General features: G+C 39.6%; 1 protein-coding gene and 1 long non-coding RNA gene across 6 annotated transcripts in view; one reads left to right on the forward strand and one right to left on the reverse strand.

The window, feature by feature from the left end:
- On the forward strand, positions 1–23,464 carry si:dkey-175m17.7 (dual specificity protein phosphatase 10). Its single transcript, XM_044370210.1, has 4 exons — positions 1–284; positions 12,460–14,573; positions 15,200–15,502; positions 16,288–23,464. The coding sequence occupies exons 2-4, from the start codon at positions 12,476–12,478 to the stop codon at positions 16,551–16,553; spliced, it is 2,667 nt and encodes an 888-aa protein (XP_044226145.1). The 5' UTR covers positions 1–284; positions 12,460–12,475; the 3' UTR covers positions 16,554–23,464.
- LOC122995185 overlaps positions 1–25,487 on the reverse strand; it is a 37,520-nt gene that overhangs the window by 8,084 nt on the left and 3,949 nt on the right. The window contains exon 4 of one of the 5 annotated variants that reach the window (XR_006406754.1): positions 23,523–25,256. The exons of the other annotated variants lie outside the window; for them this stretch is intronic. This is a non-coding gene — a long non-coding RNA (uncharacterized LOC122995185). Of the gene's footprint in view, positions 1–23,522; positions 25,257–25,487 lie in introns of those variants that run through there. 5 annotated transcript variants of the gene reach the window in all.

Here is a 25,487-nt window from a genome sequence, read left to right on the forward strand (position 1 = left end):
CAGACGTGACGCCAGCTGAGTTGGCCAAGCACTTCTGATGACATTTATTTATTTATCTTCTATCATTAGAAATCCGGCAGAGCTCTGCCTCTTCCAGTCAGACCAGGTCTATTTTTTAATCGTGTTTTTGAAGTACATGAACAAACGAGCAGGCAGGGAAGGTGTTACACATCTGGATCATACCAACACAGCGGGTCGTGCTACTCGGGCCACTACAGAACATGAGGATTCATCATTACGCTGCGCATAAATGATGAATACACTCCGGGACTGCCACAGCTGATGTAAGTGATGTTTCTTTTTTAGTATGGTAGCGGTTTGTCCGGTCGGCCTGCAGGCTATGAGTCCCCCATCAGCAGCCTGTGTCCAGTGTCGCGGCTGTCACAGCTCTACGTGTTGGTCAGGTTTAGCTTACAGCACAGAAAAAATCTCTTTCTGGATGTCTTGATGCTTCTCGTGTATTTTAATTTGCAGTTAAATTAATGCCACATATTAAAACCAAGCAATGCATCCTCGTGTTATTCACCGCTGCCCGGAGGATGTCAGCAGTTATGAGTGTTTGCCATAATAAGCTGCATGCGTGTTTTATTCATTTAGACACATAGCTGCAGCCATGTGAATGCGCCAAGTACTATAATAATAATAAATAAACCTTAATTATAGTATCTGCACTTGGATCAGTGAGTGTAGGCCTGCTGGCTCGGGCCCTGTCGCCCACATCAGCTTTATTCTCTCATCATGATAAAGGTTCAAAGACTGTGCAGCGAAAACGCGATTAAAAATACAGAGAAATTAGGCAGCGCGCCATCTAGCGACCGTATAAAAAGGAACTAATAGATTTTCCATTGCGAGCCTGCAGAATAGCACCATGAACAACAATGCAGAGGACTGTAAATATTAATAGCTGCTTTGTTTTCTGCTTGTGCTGCTGCAACAAAGAGCTGCTGAGAGGGACAAATATGAGCATATTGCACAGATTTTGAATAGCAGCTATGATTTATTGAATTGAATGTTAAGCATCCAGTCAGTCACGCTGTGAGTTGTGCAAAAATCCAGCTGAAAGTCAAGTCTTCCTGCCCTGGATGTAGATCCTCCAGAGACGAAGGAGCAAACACATCTGTAGCTGACTGATGAGAGCTGAAATGTTCTTACACATTCAGACTCATTTGGAAATCAGACATATACATGGTTAAAGCTTGTGAATTCATTTTCTTAACTATAGTGAGCTCAGATATCTTGTGTGTGACAGGTAGTGTGTTCATATGAAGACAAACAACAGTACAGAATCACTGCAGTGCATTTGCAGGAATATGTTTTTTTTTTCAAGCAATGCAGGGACAGATACAAACCAATTTAAAACTTAAACCTGTATTAATATCAGTCTGTAATATTTCAGGATCAGTCATAGAAACCAGCCCGCTGACAATAAAGATCCAGCTCCGCAGCTCACAGTTTGAAGTTGCTTTTTATGTTTTATTTCATAGTTTTGGTTTCTTGAGTTGCTCTCATTGCTTTCATAAACCTCCTCATATAAAACCACGAGCAGCCATTTGTCATATCGGTCTAATGTTTCAATCTAACAATAACTGAATTGACTTTGGTTATTTCAGGAAAGATATTGTGTATCATCAGATCTTACGCTCTACATGATTCGATTTGACTGATGATTGATTATTCCTAAAAGTACAGGAGCACTGCAAAGGTAATTAAATTTGATTTCATTTATCCATTTAACATTATTTAGTGGCAGAAAGCTATTTGTCATCCATTCATTAATATCCTTTTTTTTTTTTTTTTTTTACAAATGTGTCATCTGCATAGGTGAATGAATGCAAATTAATGAATATAGGAGATCAGTGCCATTTGTAAGCACTTTATTTTTTACTTTATAACTAGTTTAATATCACTTCATCACATCTTATAATTGTACCAGCCAAAAGAATTTAAATGAAAATGAAAGGTCATAAGTTGTTGGCTGTCAATGTTAAAAAAAAAAGTTTGTAACACATCTAATCAAAAGATAATCAGGCTTAACACAGGCTAAGATGCTGCTTTAAATGAGTAGTACAGTTCAGGCCAGAAAATATGAAATGAAACATTAAAACATATGTGATCAGGGTTTATTGTCACTACATGGCAGAGCTTTTGGTGTCTCCAGACAAGACTGAATACACCAAACATAATCTTATATTACTCCCACCATCAATAATAATCATCTTATTAAGTTTCCCTTCCTCCAATTGTTGACGCTGCAGGCCGGCTGTGACGCTGAGGGAGATGCTGTGACAGCCTCAAGGTGTCCTGTGTTGTTGTTTTCATGCATGCTCATACTTTCACTGAGGTTTTCTTTTAGGATATCAAGATGATCTTACATAAAATTCCAGAGGGGAAATAGAAACAGACTGTTGTTACCACACTGCAACTGGGCAGATGTTGTTGATATTTTTTGTTCAAGTTGAGCAAGCCCCTGTCAAAAAGAATAGCGTCAGGTAGTTTTTGGTTTTGTTTTTCTGCAGTGAAAAAATTAAAAACCCTGAAGGAGAATAAATGTTTTGGGGAGACAGTGGATCCGCGGACCTGCGCTTGCTTGATTCAACAAGTTCCTGCAGGGTTCCTGTGTATCCGAATCCGAGCAGTAACACCTTCGCTGGTTCAGATCAAAATACAGAAACAAAATCGATCGAATACTGCAACAGGACACACTCACACAGACTGTGTCAGGTGGTAATATTATACCACGTTTGTTCAGTTGTTGCCTCTAACAATTCATTTGAAGGATCGTGTTTTCACGCCTGTCTATCTTTTTCAACATGATCCAGTATATGAGAAAGTTACAGTTTGGGGTGATTTTTAGTGGACGTAAATGTCTTGGCGCAAGCATCAAAGTACATTTTGATGGTGATTAGTGGTCAGCTGATTATTTCATAGATATCTCTAACATGACAGTGTGTTTTTTTCAAACCAATCCTACTGACATCACTCTGTAAAGATTTTAAAATACACTTAAAGCATATTGTTGTTCTTCTTATCTTTATCTGACAGGGCTCAAATCCCAACCAACCAAAAACCCATTCTCTAAGCTGCTTTTGTCTGTTTCTATTTTTAGTTTTCTATTTTAGGATAGTGTCTTTTGGGGGGCTTTCTTATTAAACTGCACTGAGGTCAAACTCCTCCTGAATCATTATAATAACATTGCAGCTGCAGGCGAAGCTCTCCTCATGGTCTTGAATAGAGACTATTGTGCTGACAGAGGTGCTATGTGTAACTGATTAGCATTGATTTGCTTTGTGAATAAAATATGTTATTTTGCATTATATCTAAAACAGCCAGGAAAATATTGCTCTGCAACCAAAGTGCCACCAAATAAATTGTTCACATATAAAATAATCCTACTAAAATGTACTTTTGTGGTGTTATGGTGCTGTTATGAAAGTGATGTGCTCAAGGTCAACACACACTCTGGATTACAGTTACAGTGAGTTTAGAGAAAGTATATCAAAAGTAGAGATTATGTAGATTATTTATAACCATGGTTGTGTGGGGATTATGTGAGCGTATGTCCTGAAAGTCAGGTATTTGTCTCAGTGTTAAATCAGTCTGACTGGACAGTAGTGGAGGGGAGAAGGAGCGGCTGAATGTTTCCTATCACGCCGCCCACTGATTGGCCAGTTTGTGCTGTTGATTCCATCACTTTCTGTCCGCTGACTGTGGAGATTAGGTGATGTAATTATTTTGACTTGCCCTCAGTAGCCTGTAGTGTTGAGACAGTAAAACAAAGAAAAACAAAACACAGAATGGTCGTGAACATGGAGATGAATTTGTCTTTTCAAGTAATTTAGGATTAATGCAACGTTAGGACGACCAGTGTTTTAGACATGTCGTAAAGTCAAATTAATGTTTATGAGGCTCATCCTCATGTGTCATTATTGTACTATTATCATGCCATTGTTGACATAACACTCTCATTTGGGCATCTGAATCACAAGCACGTCATCTCACGCAGAAGGAGCTCAAGTTGCAAGTCTTCTTCCTTTGTCCCCAGTAAATCTTACATCATTAGACGTGTGACTTAAGCCTGATTAGAGTGTGAGTCATAATGACTTTATGCCCACACCGCTGTGCATTTCTGAGGCCAGCAATTCTCTTTTACAACTCAGACTTATTCTTTTTTTCAATCTGTAACTACATGTGGTCTTTTGTTTTTCTGTTGTTTGAGATGCTCCTCAGTTATTTCATTATTTCACACAAACACCTGACATGTAAACATACTGTAACATATTGCATAATTTGTACTATGTTTAGAATACTTCAGGGTAGCGTGGATATAACTGATTAATTATTCAGTCTTTGTGTCAGAAACACTTGACATTCACTTGCATGCCACGCTTATTACATCTCGCTGTTAGTACATAAATGTCTCAAGTTCAAGAAGTCTGGGGTTGAATATCTCAATTAAAGGTGCTTTTCACCTTGTTTGGCAAGCAGCCGTTTTTGCAGGTGCTTCAATAGTCGTTATCATTCATACCATGTTTGTGATGGGCAGGAGGCACATCACTATCTGCTGCCTTTTCACATTTACAACCCATTCTGCTGCAGTTACAATTAACATTTCCACCCTGCTGGATGTTAAAGGGGAGACTCTACATGCTGCTGTGACACCAGTGTCAAGACAAACCTTTATCCCACTACAGTGCTGTGCAAATTATCAGTATTTCTTAGAACTGGACTTTAACTTGGTTTGTGAATTTGGTACTTGGTCTGTGAATTGAATGTTACTACCTATAAAGCTTTAGTTGTTAACCAAATGTATTTTCAGGGTTTAGCAATCCAACAGAGTCTGTTTTCTGCTGTTTGGCTTGTTAAAAATTTATGACAAATCCTGCTTGAGTGTTTAATTCTTGATAAGCCTGATAATTGGTGCATTAGCTCGTTCTCTGGTATCAACATCGGCGCAAGTCAAGGAAAGTCTTTTTTTAAATTCATGAGGCAAACGTTTGCTTTTAGCAGAAGGCTCTTTTGCTCCTCCTAAAATAGCATGTATAGTAAATTTTTAAATTTGTCCTAATGTCTCAGCATTCAAGTTGGAAGTCTGATGGTAGACACATGTGCAACTCCTGATGTTCCTGAAGATTATAAAAGCTGCCATCATATGAAATTACACAGGGAGCAACTTTGATTTATTTTCCTTTTAGTTCCTCATTGACAATCAAGTGGTCAGGTTGCTATTGAGTTAAAAATTGACTCAAGGCAGCTCACACAGGCTATTTACAATCAGGCCAGCTGGTGTGCAGTGGAGCAGCACTGTCACACAATGAACAGAGACAAAGCAGAGACCATCTAGAATTATACTTTACCATTGTATTGCCAAATTATACTTAGGGTCTGAATATAGGAGATGATTTGCTTAGCTTAGCATGAAGACTGGACACACAGCTTAACAGCTAACCTGACTCAGTCTAAAAATTTAAAAAATCTGCCTACTAGCACCTCTAATATTTCGTTTGTTTAATCTATACAAAAACTGAGGTGTAAAAATGACAAGTTTTGGTTTTACAGGAGGTTATGTTCTGGACGATTTCTTGGCCAGGACTAGAGACTTCCTGGAGTCTTGTCGTCAAGCTGAGGTTGCCAGGTAACCAACGGCCCCCTGCTCCAGGCCAATAAAATAGTCCCACAGCTAACTGCCTGTAAAACTGAGAGTGGTAATGATGCTCTCATCTAACTCTCAGCAAGAAAGCAGATAAGCGTATGTCCCAAAATGTCAAACTATTCCTTTAATATCACAACTAGTCCTTTTTTTGTGCCACCATGTATTGGCATTAGAAGAACTGGATTTTTATGCAAGAATTACTAATTGTGTTATTAATTTACTAATTCTGCATGAGACACAGTTAACAGTGTCCAGCTCCCGTCACGTTCCTATCTTAGCTCTGTCACAGATCCGGTCAGTAACCTCTGTCAGTTTGCTGACAGCGTAAATCAGTCAAGACATTTTCTTACAGTTAAAACACATTGACACCACTGTCCTCACTGCCGGAATCTGTTCATTGATTTTCATTCACATCAGCAGCTCTGCAGCAAACCTCCCCAGTCTGTGTTTGGATGTAGGAATCTCTCCACATGCTGTTATGTGTATGACTGTGAACATCTTACTGCTTTTTTCCTTTGTGACCAGCGCCCACAGCTCTTGCTATCCATCTGTCAGTTTGGTTATGCGTGTGGACGACCATAAAAAGAAAGAAGTGGACCGCCTCCTGTCATTTCGTGCCAACTCAGAGCTAAACACGAGCAAAAATGTAGAGATGTGGATTGTCCTCTGACAGGAAACAGCCTGACCATCAGCCTCTGGAAAAAGAGTGACTCAGATGACTAATTTCCTGCTTTCCACTATCTCGAGAAGCTTGCCACTGTGATCTGTGAACATCTTTTTCATGCAGCAGAGAAATAGATTCTATAACTCAAGCAATTTTCCAAGCCAGCAATTGAGCACATCCTCATATTACTGCTTGTTTTTTTTTCCTCTGGCTTGTCCTATTTCAAGCCCCATTGTGTTGTCCACTCTGCTGTGTGGGTGTTTGGCTGTCAGGTGCCTCTGATGGAGGAGCCGCATACTGTTAAGCCGGAACGGAGAGAAGGAACGGAAAGATCGCCATCAATCTCGCACAGCCAGACAGCCATCTGTTCCCAAAAACACCAGCCCCCTCAACAGAAAAACATTCACTGCACTACCTCTGCAGCTGGAGACGTACTGTACACCACACTGCCTAAATCTACACTGTGACTTATTACTGTGGTGCGCAGTGACATATTATTCTTTATAGTCTACCCTCTACTATAAGTCTTGTACTGTCCTCCTGCTCTGTTTGTGAGGCCTCATCATTTCATGCATGTCAGTACACATTATGTCATGTTCTTGTTCTCTTTTCAAAACAAAATGAATGAATCTTTATACCTGCCACTTAAAGTTTTTCCAACTCTGATTGAATTTTGACTGACAAACAGTTATATCACGTCATTCAGAGGTATTAGGCAGAGGAAAAGGAATGATTGAAAGTATTTAAATAAATCACAACTATGTATAATATTGCAGGTTTTACTCAGGTGTTTGGGAAAGAGTTAAATCATCTGGAAAGACATTAGCATGTGTACCGTTCTACTCTCTCTGGCTCATGCTTGTGACTGTTAAGCTGTTATCTTCATTCTGCTGGTGGGGAGCAGCAGCAGTGAGCCGACGGAGGGCGTCATGATCTCCCCCGTAGGCTTGGCTCTCGCTAACTTGAACTGAGTGGCACTCTTCTTCTTCTTCTTTTTTTTTTTTTTTTAATTTCTTTTCATCTGTGTAAGTTTGCATTTCATCTCGCTACACTTTCATGTGCTTGAAATTCTGAAGCAGCTAACGTGATTGCAATGCTTAGCAAACCTTAGCCTTTATCCTCAAATATTAAGATGCACCTAATCATACGCATACACTTGCATCTGCCTTTACGTTGGCTGACCCAACCTGCAACATTTGTTTATTTAGCCTAATATAAGTGGTTCACTCTGTCAAATATTCATATAGGCTGTTATGCCTCGGTTCCTCTGTAAGTTTCTCATAACTTCTGAAGTCATATGTGCCTGGTAGGTATATTATGCAATCTCGCACACTAATATGAGTTGTCTGATATATATTATGCTGCAATTATGCACTTGGTATTAAGCTGTGATTCTTACAAAGGGAGGAGCTACCTCACAGATTTAGGAATCTATACACATTTACACAGTAAACAGTGCAGATTGTCTGACATCTTCAGGTCAGTAAGACATTGATTGGGGCCTTCAAATTGATCGAAGAGTTCCTTTTTTTTTAAAACAATTTCTCAGTCAGTAATGAGCCACTTAACGTTTGTCTCTCTGCTCTGCCACTCTACAGTAGCACTCTACGCTCTGTTGTGCTTTTTATGAGCTGTCAGATTGGCTGCCACCTCAGAGGCTTGGATCTGCCAATTGAAGCTATTAACAAGGCGGCAATAAAAACTGTCAGATCACAAACTGATAACAAGTCTGTGTCTTTAATTGTGTGATCAACAGTTTCCTTATTTGACAAGTATCAAATATGTCTATACACGCTTCGTACTGTATGGCTGTAACTTCTAAGTGAAGCAGATTGAGGCGGCTCATTTTTGAAAAGACACACAACAGCAACATTTAGCATGCACTGCACGATGGCACCGCAGGTAGTTTACACACCTTTTATCAGATTCCATTAATGTGCTAGAAAGACAGATTAATTAGGAATAACCAATTGGAGTAATTTCATACAAACACAGTTAATTAAACACAATTCAATTAACCTCATAATCAACAGTGTTCACACCCTTTTACAGTTTTATTCTTGTAGCAGATTACTGTCACTAACCACTTTTGGCAGCAGTCTGCCTTCAGGTCCAGAGAACAAGATGATGACAGGACATTTAAATTCTTAATTGTCTTCAACCAAAACCAAAACACCACGACAGACCACAGAGGTTCAGGATGTAAACACATAATAACTCTTAGTTTTCTTCTAAATGTACCTTGTTATTGCAGTAATCTACTGTGCAGATGAGAAGGCTCTACACAGGCAAGCACTTGCATTACACTTGTTCTGTCTTAAACAATTAAAAATATGAACATGACATAGAATGCAAAGTAAAAAAAAATATTTGTGATAAACAGCTACACTGACAGATACCTGACTGCTCTTTGGTGCGCCCACAGACCCATCACATCTGACATTATTCTCAATTATTATGCACTTAATCCATGACTGTAATGTGTTTCACTGCAGTCGCTGCTCTCATTTCTGTTCAAGTCAAGTCAACTTGTATTAGTATAGCCCAATGTCACAATTCACAAATTTGCCTCCGGGGGCTTTACAGTCTTTACAGCAATGCAACATCCTCTGTCCTTAGACCCTCAATTTGAATAAGGAGAAACTCCCTAAAAAAACCCTTTAACAGGGAAAAAATGGAGGAAACCTCAGGAAGAGCAACAGAGGAGTGATCCCTCTCCCAGGACGGACAGACGTGCAATAGATGTTGTGTGAACAAGAAAGCAAAATTGTTCAACCACTTTGTACTATTTGCATTCATTTGTTGTATTTCATGTACTTTGTGAGCCTTGTATATTGCTTGATGCACTAAATTTACCATTACACATGAGATTAATTATGAAGATTTGGCAGAACATTTGACTGAAACCTCATCAAATAATCCAAGATAAAACGACAAAGCAGATCATTTCAATGCTCGTTTTATTATTTCCTTTTAAAGATTTGAGAAATTTCCAACACAGAAACGTTTATTGTCACTTAACCAGTCCATCAGATGGTTTAATGTTTCCAGAATAATGCTTCACCATAGTCAGTACTGCATTATCTGTTATCTGTTATGCTGTGAAATATCATTAACGTGTACCGGTGACAATTCAAGAAGTATCACTGCATTACTATGTCTGAGTATTTTCCATGTCTCTCTCTCTGGCTCTTACTGTCTGCTGAAGCTATGACTATGAGTGAGTGAAAAGGCCACTAGCCTGGCTGCAGTTTACAGTGTGTGAGAGAAAAGTGATCAGAGTGATAGTGACTTCCACCATGATAAAACTGGGTCAATGTAACCCCCACCCCCTCCACCACAGGCAAGGCTGAAAAAGGAAAAAAAAAAAAAAAGATGAGGATACCATCACCAGACAGAGGATATAAGCATGGCGACACTGGAGCGTGGTTCTCTGTGGGTCGGTATCTGTGTTGTGTTGGGACTGAAGGCATCCCCAGATTATTTTGACGTGTTGCTTCCTCCTCTGTAGTCTGTGGTTTATAGTGTCATGTTATAATCTGTCTCCCTGTATTTTCTCTCTACCCACTCTGTGTCTGTCAGCCAGTGTTGTCCACAGTTATCTACTCCTCCTGGTTCCCTGTTTGACTCCCTGAGAGATTCTTTATAAATATGGCTCAAAGGGTTTAAGATTAAGATGAAAATCCACCCTAACAAACACTGTTTCAAACAACTATATGCAATGTTTCAATTACGTGCTGTTGGTTGTGCATCTTAAGCAGTTTAAAGGGTTTCTTCACCTACGTTACAAAAAACATATTTTCCTACCTAACCCTAGTGGCCATGCACATAGTTTGGGTTTTACTTGTCCAGGTTTTGAGATATCTGTCTCTGAGAATTCTGCCTCCACCTCAGTACAATAGAGGTTAAGAAAGACAATGGAGAATACACAGCCACCCATTTTAAGTGGGACTATTTCTTCAGTAGAAAGTAGTTCCTATATAAATTGTTGACGCTGAGGTCTTTGGATTATCCAGAGTAACCAGGCCATTGTTTCTGAGTAGAGATGTGGATGTTGAGCTTGAATTTTTAATTGCTCTGAGCACCACAAAGAAAATTCCATTCACTGCTATTTTGGGGTGGCAGCAGAAACCTCAGAAAATATCTGCATATCTAGACAGACATCTGTAGAAGCACATGGAAAAATCTGCTTTTTTGTGAACTGTGAAAAGACCCTTTGAATATAGTCATATTTTTAATGATCTAAAACATCAAAAGTAAACCTCAGGTTTTGGCATCAGCCCACTGCAATCAATAAGCAAGTGCTTCTGTGTCTCTCCAGTGTACGCCAACTTACAAACACAAGAGGAGAATCCATCGTACACGAGGCAGAGATACAAGAAGCGTCCACAAACAGAATGCCAAGCAGACTGCATACTTGTCATGTCTACAGTAAAGAGCATTATTTCTCTTGCTCTCCTTCAAACAGAACTCTGCACTTTGTTAACATCAGCTGTTGTTTGAGCTTAATACTAACATTAGCGTGCTAACATGCTCCCACCCGACCTGCATAGCCTCGCCACTAGTGTGGCTAAAAAGTAAATTAAAGCACTTCATCAACTGAACAACTCCTGGGTGCACTAAACAACACATATTGATCATATTTAACAGTGTGTGTATAAGAGGGTGGATTTTCACCTTAACAATGATAATATTTCATCTGAACATTTGAGAGCATCCTTATAATGAATGTACCATATGAATATAAGAATGTAAAGTCCTGGAGTAACTGCACCAACATGTTAATAGTAACATTAATCATAAAGGTGATTTAATGATACAAAAACCTTCTCCTATGTGTATTTTATTACAAAGTGCATATTTATAAGCTACAGTCCATTAATCTCTTTTTGCTGTGTCATGGTGAGAAAGCTTTCTCTCCAGCTGAATTGTATTGTTGTGTATGTGGTGACCTTCTGTTTATACCATGGCCTAGACAAATGCTCATTTTTAATTGGCCCAAAGGATCCAGTTAATTTGGTTTATTCCAGAGGTAGGATGAACAGGCCAAATGGCTGGTGGCTGGAAGTGTTTCATTTCAGATAATCACATGGCTCTTCAGCATTAAACAGTCTTTAATGTGACTGTGCTCCAAGAATCCACTGAGCCATTGGCTAACTTTGAGAGTCGCTGTGTTGTTTTTCTGTGACAAAGCGGTGCAAAGATAGCAATGAAAGCTTGGACATCATTATATAGTGCTCCTCTTAAAGAGCAGTGCACATCCAGTTTTATATTTAGTTATTTTTATCATCAGTCATGACTTGGCTTGGTTTATTATTTCACATCAGTGAATGTGTCTTGTTAAGAATGATGAGTCCTCAGAGGGAGTTGCAGTTCATTTTATGCAGCCTTTGCGACTGAGCTTCTAAGAAGCCTCGCTGACATCAGGATTAACTGCGATTATTTGCCGCTAACAGCAAACAGGTACATACTCTTAAATCTTCGTGTACTGAATTTTATATCCTAATGGTAATTTGTATTACAGGGAAATAGTTTAAATTTGAATGTCAAACTATTGTAAATATAAATGAGCATTCAATTCCTGACAAGCAGCCCTGGTATAAGCAGGTAGCAGAGTGTGACATGCATGTTTAAATGGATTCGGTAAAGGTAATCACTGAGTGGTTCTTGGCTACGATGTTATCCATTCAAATTAAACATGCACCTCAGTGGGTATATTCTCCTTTATTTTCTCCTTTCATTTGCAGCAAATGTGAAAGGAATTATGTGTGTTCATGGCCAAAACTGAGATGCAACATTTTTGTTTTTGTATTTGTTCTTGGTATGTTTTGGTATGTGGTGGTGGATTTGGGGTTTTACTTTACATTTCACAGATAATTGACCATCATCCTTTTTGAATTCACTAACACAATATTGTACCACAACATCAAAAGAACAAACAATTGTGCTCAGAACTATGTGTATGCATTGTGCTATTTAAATATTTTATAGCTGCAAGGCAATGTTCCTAGTTTTGCATCAGTATGTGCTGTTTACATCTGAACTGATGGAATGTAAAGTGTGCCCCACATTTTCAGTGTTTGTGAAATTACAGTAATTTGCTGACTACTCTCTTTTTGTCTCTCTCTCCCTCTTCTTTGGACAGCTTTGCATAAACCCAGATGCCTCCCCTCCCTCTTGACGAGCGCATAGTGGTCATTCAGCGCCCTAAAAACATAGCCCTGTGTGAGGCTTCTCCACAAACCATCCCACAGCATTCCTCTCAAATATCAGCCTCCTCCAATGGACAAGTCGCCCATCCTCCTCATCTCCACCCTTCTCAGTCCCATTTCTATTCACCCTCCTGTAAATCTCTGACTCTGGAATGCAAGCGCAGATCCTCCCGCGCACAGAAATTCAAGGGCGACCAGCCTGTTATCCCAGCAGGTGTCAGACACATCCCTAGCCACTGCCACAGCAATGGCACAGTAACTCTTGGCCCACGGCTGCCGTCCCACACACATACTATTGATATCAGGGTGACAGTAGACAAAGGAGGACGGGGAGGAGGATTCAGCAACTCATTAGGGCGCAGCGGAAGTGTAAAGGGTGGCAGAGGAAAATGCAACTCTTCACAGTTTGATCAAGGACAATGTGAGAGAAAAACTGGAACTGCAGGGAGGCCAGGTGGAGCCGAACACAAGTCACAACGAAGTCGCCATAATCAGCTTTCATCTTCCCCTGGAGGGGTCCTACAATTTGTCCCCGCCCAGGCGCAGCAGCATAAGTTCAGGGGAGAAAAGGAGAAGGAAAACAGTAGTTTTCTTAACAGAAGTGACCAGGAATTTCCCTCTCTCAGTCACAAGAAAAATTCCAAACTGGGAACTGTCCATCAAAGCCATAATAATCACAGTTTGTCCTACCACCACAACTCTGTCCCTGTACCCCATGCTGCCATCCTAAACTCCAACTATCCCTCATCCCCTCCCCCCCAACCTACCCATGTCCCAATCTCATTTCAGCAACTCAACCAGCCTCGCCCGTCCCGTACCAGGGATCACCGTCCTCACATTCTTCATGGTCTACCCCTTTCCCCCTGCTCCTCCCACGCCGGAGGGTTCCCCAGCCCTGACCATACCTGCACCATCGACTGCACCCATCCGTTCAGTTGCGGCTGCTGGAGGCTGGTAAGATGCAGAGGGTATAAGGGGCACTCAGCTGGCTGCCAAGGAGGTGGAGGAAGCTCTTCCACCTCATTTTCCTGTGTTCACAATGTCGGAGCTATGAAGAGAGGAGGCAAAGAAATGGGCCTGAGAGATCTGGGTGGGTGTCTCTCCAACGCCTCCACCTCCAACACCTCCTCCTCCAACAGCACTGTGTCTGACTGCCGAGCAAGCCTGTTCAAACCCCTCCGCTGTGCCTCCTGCTCCGGTGAGGCTGGAAACTTTGAGAGTCCTGCTATCCTTCGTAAAAAACTGGTAGGAGGATGCCTGCCCTGTACCCCGCTGTGCTCTACGGCCCCCCTCCGGGCAATACAGAGCTGCGTCACAGGCTGCAACCCTAAAGCCTCTCAGACTGGCAGTTCCACCTGCAGCTACTGCAGCAGCGACCCCATAGTGGTGACATTCAACCCTCGCCGAGGCAAACCTCCAGGAAGGGGCATGGGAACAACTCATTCAATGGGTATGTTCCAACCCGATGATGATGACTACAGTGTGCGTACTATCTGGCCTGAAGAATTGGCGAAGAAGATGACCCATTCTAAAGCCCAAAAGAATCACTGTGCCGGGATGGGAGTAGGAGTCGGGAAGACTGGTGCAAGCCAGGTCCAAAATGGTAGCAATGGAACAGGCCTTGTCCTCCTGGACTGTCAAAATCTCCAGGAATATACGCAGCCTCAGCTAACAGACCACGCTGGCCGAAGACGGCTACAGCAGGGCAAAATGGCCGCCCTTGATTTTATGGGCTACAGGTCAGGATCTGGGTATGATGAAGGCAGGAATTCACTGAAGAGGCTCCTGAATAAAGCCGAAGATGCAGGAATGGGGGACTCTCCTGAGCATGACAGAGATGCAGCATATCCTCGTTCCCCCTCTCCCCGCTCTGCCTCTCCGCCATCACCTGTGTCCTTTTCGCCTCCACCCTCCGCCCCTAGCACACTCATCAAACCCAAACCATGGCAGAGAGACAGGGAGGGAGGGCATTCTCTGCCGTCAGCTCAGTCACTTCATCTGGCCCTGAACTCACTGAACAGAGAGCAAGATGAGGAGAACAGCAGAAGTAAGAATCTCTTGACACTTCACCTTTGCAAGTGGTAAAATGTATAAGCAAAAATACAGCGAGCACAGCACATTGAAGGACATTATCTGTGAAGTAACTCAATTTGTACTGCATTCAGTAACATAAAGCTTAGTCATATTGGGCTGAATGCCTTTTAGCAGTATTTTTCAACCACTTATATTCTGCAGTTATCCATCAAATCCCTGTTGATTACTTTCAACTTGTGACCGCAGTTCCACTTTGTTAGTGCAACCTCTCTGTGTTTGGTGTATGCTGTCATGATTCTGAGCTTGTTCCCCTTGACGAGTTAAATAGTCTTGCAGTATTTTTGACTACTGCGCCTGCATTTCAGAACATTTAGCCTCTTTGGATCTCAGCAAGTTCTTTCATTTACATTAGTGCTCATTGCCAGACCTCATTTATAGACGACAAATACTGCTAAATAGCTTTCAGACCAATGTGTCCCACTTGTGTTTTCACTGGTGATTTACTTCAGGTTTTTGTTATTTTGTCACTATGTATGTGTACCTCTCTTGTTCTGTGGCAGTTTTAACTCTAACATAACCGTCTTCACATAATGCACAAGACATCTCGCAACACTTTCTGTCTGTCTCGTCTTCTCCCAGTGCACCTTTCACTGCCGCTCTCCTCGTCATTGCCGGCCTCTCTGTCCGATGAGACTGTGATGACTCCTGATGCAGAGAACGCCGTGGTCAGTCCCATCCTGCCCTTCCTGTTTCTGGGGAACGAGAGAGACGCCCAGGACCTGGACCTGCTGCTACACCTCAACATCGGCTACGTGGTCAACGTGACAACACATCTGCCCCTCTACCATGTCAACTCTGGACTGCGCTACAAAAGGCTGCCAGCCACCGATAACAGCAAGCAAAACCTTCGACAATACTTTGAAGAGGTTTTTGAGTTCATTGGTGAGACTTCCACCTCTGATATTATGTTGAGTTTGTGAGTGTATATACAGTATATGTTGTAGTTGCAGTGTTGGCTAGTAAAACAGTGCGTAGTAACTTGCATTCATAAAGTAACCGATCTAAAGTAGCTGATGATTAGTGCAAAGGTAATAAATGATAATATGATTGTTCTGGCCAATATGACAGACATCTACAGGCACTGAAGTCAGTAAACTGTAACTGTTTCCTGATAACCAGATTTTTTTCTCTCCGATTATTTCTACTCAAAAAAGAGAACGAATGCACTGACTTGCAATGTGATCATCACTTAGTTTATTTCCTTTCAAAGCTGCAGCACTGACTATTGTGACTGTCATCATGAAGTGAATTCCCAACCCTGCTCATGCCACCCACACTGTGGTAGAAGAGATTCACCTTCAGACAAGTTTCTTTAGTGTTTTGTGTTTATCAAAAAGTTAGTAAATGGAATGAAATGTTGAGAAGGTTTATTGGTTAAATGTAAATTTATAGTTTAAATAAACTCCCTGAAGTTTTACGGAACCTTGAATGATATTAGGAACATGCATATTAACATTTTGGTGGTAAATGAGCTTAACTCTGCATATTTTTCATAGGCCTTGCTAGGTACTTGTTAATTGTTATAGTGATAGTAGTAACCAAGTTTCAGTAACAACATTTATGATGAGCATATAATCTCACAGCTGGCCAGCAGGCAGCATTAAGCCAATTTTTACTTATTTAATTCAGAAAATTGAGATCATGTGTTTTGTTGTTCCTATCCACAGAGGAGGCATATCAGAGTGGACAGGGAGTGTTGGTGCACTGCCAGGCAGGCGTGTCCCGTTCGGCAACTATTGTCATCGCCTACCTTATGAAGCACACCCTCATGACAATGACAGATGCCTACAAATACGTGCGAAGCCGCCGTCCTGTGGTGTCCCCGAATCTAAACTTCATGGGCCAGCTTCTGGAGTTTGAGAGGGACCTCAACTCTGGGGTGACTCCTCGTATCCTGATGCCTAAACTTAATGGTGTGGAGACGCAGGTGTGAGAAGGGTCTGGTGGTCAGGAGCGCATAGAGTCACCGCAGGTTAAGAGGAGACAAAGTGAGATTTAAGTGGCTTTAATGAGCGTGAAAGATCGAGTGCAGCACATTTTAAAAGAAATGTTACAACTGAAAAACAGTGGTATGTTTGGCAATTAGTGCACTTTTAATACTGTGAAACATGAGACAAATGACTGGATGGCTCATTTGTTTAAGTAGTAACTCTTAGACAACTTGATCATCATCCAGTATACTGTTTATAAGATAATGTGCCAATATTTTGTATAGATCTAACATCACTCTCAGATATCTAACTTCTTCTTTTTCTGATGCCTCTTCCTTTTTGTTCCCGACGTTTACATTTACAGCCTCACACACAGAAATACAGCGACTTTGTTGCTATTAATCATAAACGCATGCAGAACGTGAACGCAAACATGGAAGGGATTCACTGTTCATGTCGTACTACGACCACTCTGATGTTTCCGCCACATGTAGCAACACACAGGTTATTGCAATGCACTTTACTTCCCATGCATTTCTAAAATTTCTTTTATTATCAACAACTTAATTGTCACAAGGATAAGAATTTGTCACAAAGTCTGTGTTTTTGGTTTATATTATCATGTCTTTGGGTTACTTCGTATTTAGGATCTGTGCAGCAGAGCAGCACAGACCTAGTGGAGAAGTGAGTAGCATAAACCTGGGAAACTTATCTCTAAAGGGACAAACAGCTCATCAAAATGTCTTAGGATGGTTTTATTTCAATGAAGCAACCTGTATATAAGCAAAGAAAAAAAGTACAATAGTCTAAAAGTCTAAAATAATGCTGTGCACTGAAAACCTCTCTCGGATTAAGTGTTCACAGTAGCAATATAATGCAAGTACAGCTGTCATTAACACAGAGTTAATGCATATGAACTAAAATCACTTAAACATGCAGGTTAAAGCACTGAAATAAAGTCATTATAAACACATTTACTACAGAGTTGAAACCGCAACTCAACAGAACTTTCAGATATATTTTTTATGCACATCATGATTTACGGTATATTTGAGTGGACGTGTGAGTTGGCAGGTATTTTACTGCTGTTATAATGTGCTTTAAACAACAGACCTTCTCCAACTGTGCACTGTTTATTTTGTGGTTAATTCATAAGGGAAATGCATTTTTTAAATTTATTTTTTATGATGTAAAAAAAACTTTGTTCTTGTTTGGTGTTAAGCATGAAACAGTCCTTTCATGATGCATGGACTGATATTTCTTAAAATTCAAAGAGCACATGGAAGATTTATTGGAGACGACACAGTAAAAGTAACAAGGCATTTAACATCCTGCTTAACCTCTCTGGTCGAGATAATTTGTCAGACCATGGAGCAAAAATATTCATTATAATGTGTTATGGTGAAGAAACTGTGAGAAAATGGAAACTAAATGCTTTTGATTTCTGATCTTGATTGACTTGTTTTAACATCCGGTGGCAGGTTACTTATTTTTTTATTTCCCAAATGGAATCACAGAACCAGAAAATGGGGAAAATGTAGCATTTCTCACATTACACCTTAAGTTATGAATTCTCTTCAAGCCAAATCTACTTTATATTTTGTTATTTTACTACCTTTATGAAGTACGGTAGAGGATTAGGGCCACATGTTAAAAATTTATGAGCTCTGAATTAAAAGTCAGAACTCAAATAATCTTCTTCCGTAGTGAAGGACTCAAAAAACATGACTGTTTTGCCAGAGATGGTAATGTTTTAGCTGATGCCCGTTGTTACTCCCTCACTATGTTCTTTTGCCTTACTGTCCCTACTGAACTTCTTGACTGTGCCCCTCATGACTATGCATGATCTTATGATGAAGGCTTTGGTTTGATTAGAGAAGGTTACTTGATTCACTGTGAACTCTTCCTGAGTCCTATTCAGTACGCATTGAATTACAGTTACAGCCCCTTTATAGCCAATCTGCACAGACTGGACACAGGAAGATATGAAACAATGGAACTTGCCTTTAAGAAAAAGGTTTTTTCAAAGTATCGTCATATTACAAAACACTTGGAAAAACTTCTTTCTCCAGCTGTGGCTCATAAGTCAGTGCAGATTGCCTTCTGTGTTGTGTGGTACTTTATCAATCTCTTAAATTTGGGGCTACAAAAAAGTGTGAAAAATGTGATGCAAATAGCAGTTTATTCAGTTTTGATTTGCAGGATTTTGAAAGCATCATAGCTTCCTGTTAATACTCCATATGATATCAGTTTGTTTATGGGAAGAATTAGTGATTAGTGGAGAACTGATGTTTTCTAATCTGTTCGCTAAGAATGAGAATTATTTTGCACATTTTCTAAACTGATGCCATACACTGTTTTTGATAACACGCTGTTAATGTATTCAGTAATTTCAGATTTAAACATTTGAGAAAATAGTATTTTTTGCTAGCATCAATTGTAAAAGTGTCAAGTATGACATACCTGTAAAGAAAGATTCAGTTTCTTAATGCAAGGCTGTGGGCAGAGGGGTCATTTTTGCTCCTATTATTATTATTTTAAACGTGTTCTCTTCTCTTAGTCCTTTAAAAACAGAGGAAATGAAACATTTGTGCAGTCTGACAGGGACACTTGGGCACTCTGAAAGTCCAGGGATTTGACACACAGCTCTTATTGATTATAGATCATTTAACAAAGTTAAGAGAGGGAGGCAAGGTAATAGCTAGTGTATGTGACTGATTATAAAGTGAGCTCAGAGTTCACATGATCCAAGCGCAACAAAGCACTATTGGAATTTTTAAAATAATAATATTTAGCCAAATTCCAGTCGCCCCTTTTCCAGATTTTAACTTGTGATTAAAAATGCCCTGCAACATGTTCCTAAAACCAAAATGCCTTCAGTTTATGTAATTTGGTCCGCCAGTGTCATTATAAATATGACTTTGTAAAATGATAGTTTCTGAATTTTGCTTGTTGGATTTATTTTCTGGCTAAGTGACTTTGATATAGGCTATATATTTTTCTACAGTCAGATTTCTTCATCACATTGGGTATACACATAAATCTGTGTATTTACAGTTTTTTACATGAATCTTTGTTTTGTATGAAAAGGCTGTTTGGACAGAATGACATCTTCCAACTCTGCAGTGACAATATGGACCTTCAGCCATGCTTTGCGTTGCAGTAGTACACTCTCACTGTTATCAGACCTCAGTAAATGTGGGTCAACATACCGTACTCCTGTTTTTACCTCTCGCCTTTATTTCAGCCGGAGAGACTTCAACCAAACATGCTGTTCACACCTCCGGTCTCTCCAGCTCAGCTCACAGTAGGTGTCGTGTTAATCTTTGAGGAGGGCCTGATGCTATCGCTCCTTGATTTCTTTTTTATACGGACTTGATATGCAAAATGGCTGTCGAAGCAGTTTCGTTGATTCCATGCTGTATGGACTTACTGTGCAGTTGCGTCAATGCTGACCTCAGACATTTGTACTTGAGAGACACATCGAAAGGAAACTGAACATTTTCTCTTAATTCATATGAAGTGAAGGGCCAGTGTCTCTGTAAGTGTCAGTGTGTGTAAAAAAAAATCTTCTGTTTGTGTTTTGCACTTGAAAAGAGGAAACATTTGAAAGTTGTTACTGTATGTATGATAACTTTTTGAAAACATTGTATATCCGTGCATTGCTTATTTGTGGGAACTGAATTATTCCTGTTTGTATTTTACTGCTTATTTTTAAACAGTGTGTTATTTCCTTGTACCAAATACTGAATTTAAGGATATTGATCAATAGGAATGATGATGAGATGATTTAAGAAAAAAAAGCAGATCACCTCCTTCCTTCCTAATGGTGGTAAGAACTCTTCAGGTATGATGATCATAGTAATGCTGTGCTGTTTCACCCCCCCATGTTATCTCACCTGTGATGCTCTTCTGACGCCCTCTTCCTTTTCATAATGGATTGTTTCTCTTAAACAAATGTAATATTTTCATATTGTAATAACTGGTCCCTGTATTTAGACGATGTTTTTACCTTCATGTACCGACTATACTCTTCATAATTCTTTGAGGTGCACTGTGACTAATACAATGCTGCTATATCACAAAGACTTTTATTCGTACGTCACATTTATCGCTAAAGGTGACGGATACAAAGTGGGCTTGAAACTGGAAGCCCGTCGCTTACATTGTTCCAATTTAATCCAGGCTTCATTGTGCTGCCTTGGTGCAGTGTATTAACCTCAGAGTGACTGCGTGCACAACTGTAGGATTTGTAGCTGTTCCTGCTGGTCTTCCTTTACGAGCATGATAGAGAGAAAAAGAAAGAGTCAAATGTAGCGATAAAGTATTTTTTAAAAGCCCATTTTATTGCTCACTGTGGTTATATAAAACTGTGATGTTGCTTTTTCTGCAACAGTGTTGATTTCAGCAGAAATTTTTTGTTGTTCGGTCATTTAGTTGATTGAGAAAAATGTGCTAGCAGGAATATTTGACACCCTGTCTTGAAAAATACAAGAATCAGGTGATTTTAAAAAGCCAAAACACATAAATCCTGTGACTGAAATTTTGAAAAGATGCATATTTGTATCATATCTTGCAACATGTAACAAAGTACATGTGTGAATTCTGCAGTGTTGTCATGTGAAGTATATCAAAATTTGCAAATGCAGAAGTTTTAATTCATAATTTGAAACGAACAAATCCATGAAAAGGACATAAACACAGGATTAAACCCAGATTCAAATGCTTACAAGAATTGTAATTATATCCATAGACATACACACATTACAAAAATGTACAGAACCTGCATTACATAGATGTGTTGCTATCAAGTAGGTTACAGCTTGTAAATTTTACTGTGCATGTTAACATAGGTGTGATACAAATCTGCAAATTTCAACACACATACGCAAACTACATATACAGTAGCAGTCAAAAGTTTGGACACACCTTCCCATTGCCTTGAATGAGAAAGTGTGTCCAAACTTTTGACTGGTTCTGTATTTCAGATGCAAGATTTAATTAGATTATCTTGATTGTTTGTTGACTAGCTGAGCAAAACTGCCAGAAGACTGGTTTTGCAGCAGTGATACCAAAAATATTCAGTCTAAATTGAATTACATCCATTTATATGTAGTTGATCTCATGTCATGATGTGATGTCAAGTACTTTTAAAATAGAATTGGTTGATAAAATTAATACAGAATGACAATAATGCCCATAACAATGTCAAAAATACAGACACAGTTATATCCTCACATTTATTTATGGGCCTTTTGCATATTATGTTTGCTTGTGAGGTAAACTGTCTGAAGTCAAAGCTTGTGAAAAATAGCATTTACAATATGTTAAACCTGGTTTAATTTGCCTTCTTATACAACAAAATATATACTTAGTATATGTGGGATAAACTTTGAGAAACCTTGAGTAGATCTCAGATATAAAATTCCAAAAAAATGCATCTATAAATCATCTTGTAGCACAAAATAATATGCAAAAAATTCAAGTGGAGTTATACTGAAATACTCTGCAGAGCATCTGTAGCTTGCAAATCAGCCAGTGTCAAGATTATTATCTCAAATATACACAGGCCTTCCCAGAGAGGAATGAAGGTGTGTTGAATTGTGTTTGTTAGCATTACTGTGCTGTTAGCAGCTGGTGTGATTTGTTTGTTTCTACACTGTGGAGTTACAATGATGTAGATGACAAGAAAAGCGATGTGTGTGGAAATTGATCATCGGTTTAGATGTGACTACAGTTTGTGAGCATGACGTCAAACTCCCATCCAGGCAGAACAGTTGTGCAACACATACTGTAGGCACACCGGATGCACAAAGAGGTTTGGGAAACGAGGCTTTGCAGCGTAGAAAGATGAATCACATTTTGTTGGAAGTGCTCTCTGGACAGTGGCTGCTCTACGTGAGTGACAACACATGTACTTTCTCTTCCGTTTCTTACGTGTTTGATTAGCAGCAGACCTGATTAATCTGATACCTGTGTTGGTGACTTGACTGAAGATTTCCCATCAAGTGATTTAATTGCGGTCTTGTCTTCTCTTTTGTTGGTTATAGCTGAATATGATAATGTTACCATAATAGCATCCTAAAGTGCAGTACAAAACCTGATGGCTGGATTGTGAAGTTGTTCTCCATGTTAATTTCTAGTAAACACACTGGAACTGGCTCTTTTAATAAAAGAAAAAAACTGAGAAATAATCATTTGTAGTGATTTTCTGTTACCCTTCCCTGCACAGATGTATAAGTGCAGCACACGCTGTAAATGATGAAAGATGCTAGTTGAAGGAATTTGCTGAGATTCAAATGCGTTGAAAGCTTTGAGCTCAAATATCCAATAAAACGTCGCACTGTCATAGGCTGAAGTTCACTCTGCTGACTGATCACCCACACTCGCTGAAAATCAAGAGTGTCTATTTGGAAAGTATTGACCGGTTACATTACCGTCGATACAAACAGCCAATTGCAATTGATGATTCAGATGATCACCCCCCACCCACATCTGCTTTGCTCATCATTGCATAAGAGCTGGTTTGAGATTCACAGCTGTGTGATCCAGCACCCGGGGGCGGATCAATCAGTGAGAGGGGCTAAAACAAACTCAATGTCTGTCTGGCAATAACTACTGAAAATAAGAGGTATTAGCAGAACGGTCCTGACAATATTTAACTGTGAGGATCAGTCATATTGAGTCTCTAACCTGAAAACCTGAGTACAACTGGAAATCTTAAATTTCCCTATTTAAACCTATTTTCATTTTTATATGGATGGCAATGTGGGTTGGTCCACCAATTTGGTCCAAACTGAAATATTTCAACATCTACTGGAGGGTTTTCATGAAGATATTCATGGCAACCAGAGGATGAATCCTACTGACTTTGGCGATCAACTGACTTTTCCTCTAGCGCCACCGTGAGGTTAACATTTGTGATTTTGAGTGAAATGTCTCAACAACTATTAGATGGATTGCCATGAAATTTGGCACAGATATTCATGTACCCCTCTGGATGAATTGTAATAACTTTGGTGATCTGCTGACTATTTATCTAACGCCATTGTCATATCAAATTTTCTATTTGTCCCATAATTTACGGCCAAATACCTGCAAAGCTAGTTAAAAATAAATAAAACATTAACTTCAGCCTCAGCTGTACTTTGTGTTTAGTGCTAATTAGCAAATGTCCGCATGCTAATACGTAAAAGTAACGTGTACAGATTCACAGAGCCGCTAGCTTAGCTGTAGATTCTTAGCTTGTGTTGTAACGTCCACATTTAAAAATAAATTTATATACAGTCAATATCTTAGTTATATAAATATGAGAAATACTAAAAGAGGACTTTTAAATAATGCTGCATACAACAGCACAGGTGGTGCAGTGTTAATGGAATACAAGCTTCTTAATTCACCTAATTAAAACTGACATCACAATTACTGATATATTACTCATCATGTGAAATGTTTCCATAGTAACATTTTGTTGGCACACACCTGCATCTCAACTGTTCACAAATGTGTTGTAAACTCCACCATTGTGTGTGGTGCACTGGTGTGAAATATTTATAGACTACATTGTATTTATGAATAAGAATTACAAACTGCCATCATCAGTCTACTGGACAATCAGGCACTCTACACAAAAGCTCGTTAGGCGCTGCTGCATGATTGCCTGTAGCTTATCACCCACTGGTTATTATAGTGGAAGTCTTGCGGTGGTTAAATGGCTGCAAGGGCCACATGAGAATATTTAGATGCAGCAGCTCTGTTAAAAAGCCTCCAGTCATCGTGCATTTTGTTCTTCGATATCAACGCCACTGTTGCTGCTGAGCTTGAAACACATCCAGCATTTCAGTTTCTGCCAGCCATCAGGGAATCAATGGCCCAAATGGGCTGAAATGAAAATCTCTTAGCATTATTGTTTCAATCTTTATTGACATCAACCTCGAGGCAGAGAACTGCACTATCTCCTGCATGGATTCAAATCAAAATGTCAACAATGCATTGACCAGGTCACGCAAGTTTTATTTGAAACAGCCGATTGTCTGAGAGGATAATCTGACAGCGTTACACACGAGAAGATAACAAGACAGCTTTTAGGTTTTATTCTAATGTCCATTGATTTTATGAGACAAATCAAACTTTCACGTGACTAAAATCTGTCAGATTTACACAAATGTGAATTTGTATAAGCATCACAGGCTAAAATCTCTTTTTTGAATTAAGTGCGTTTACTAAAACATCAGTGAGTAACGGCTGTCTCTCAGCTCTGAGGTCTCCAGTCTTAAAGGCCCCAGTGTGCCACTGCAGTAATTAACTTCTACTTAATTAAGCATTATTAATTAAGTAGGCTTAATAAGAGTTAATTAATTGTAATATTTGTGGCATTAGGGATAATTATACACACAACAGAGTTAATAATTGAATTTTAATCTATGCTATTTCCTCAAAAACTTTTTGAAAGGACATTTAAAGTTTTCTTTGATTTATATACTAAATCATTTTAATACGTAACTCCTTTATCACCATTTACATTTTTAACTTTGCCATTATTATGGTAGCATGTAATTTAAAGATTTGTTTGTTGGATGGCTTGCACCCACACTAATTACAACGGAGCATGACCTGCAGAGATGAAACAGGAACTCTCGTGGACCATCTGGTGAGCGTTTTAGACACGGTCCTTGCAGTCATGCACTGGTTTGTACCTGCTGTCACTGTTTTTCAGAGTTTGTGCCAAGACAAAAAAAATGGTTAATGAGGATTAAAAACTGGTCTGCAAATTACAAGCAATGGTGCCAATTCCCAGCTGATTAAAAATGTGAGTTTAAACTTTCGATATGTTGCCTGAAACATATCTAACAGTTAAGAAATTACTGCAGCAGATCAGCCTGAAATATGCATGATGGGAAGTTGGCTTAGTAGTTATTTGTTATGAGTTATTTTTT

The sequence above is a fragment of the Thunnus albacares genome, chromosome 13 (genome assembly GCF_914725855.1).
Source record: "Thunnus albacares chromosome 13, fThuAlb1.1, whole genome shotgun sequence".
NCBI lineage: Eukaryota > Metazoa > Chordata > Actinopteri > Scombriformes > Scombridae > Thunnus > Thunnus albacares.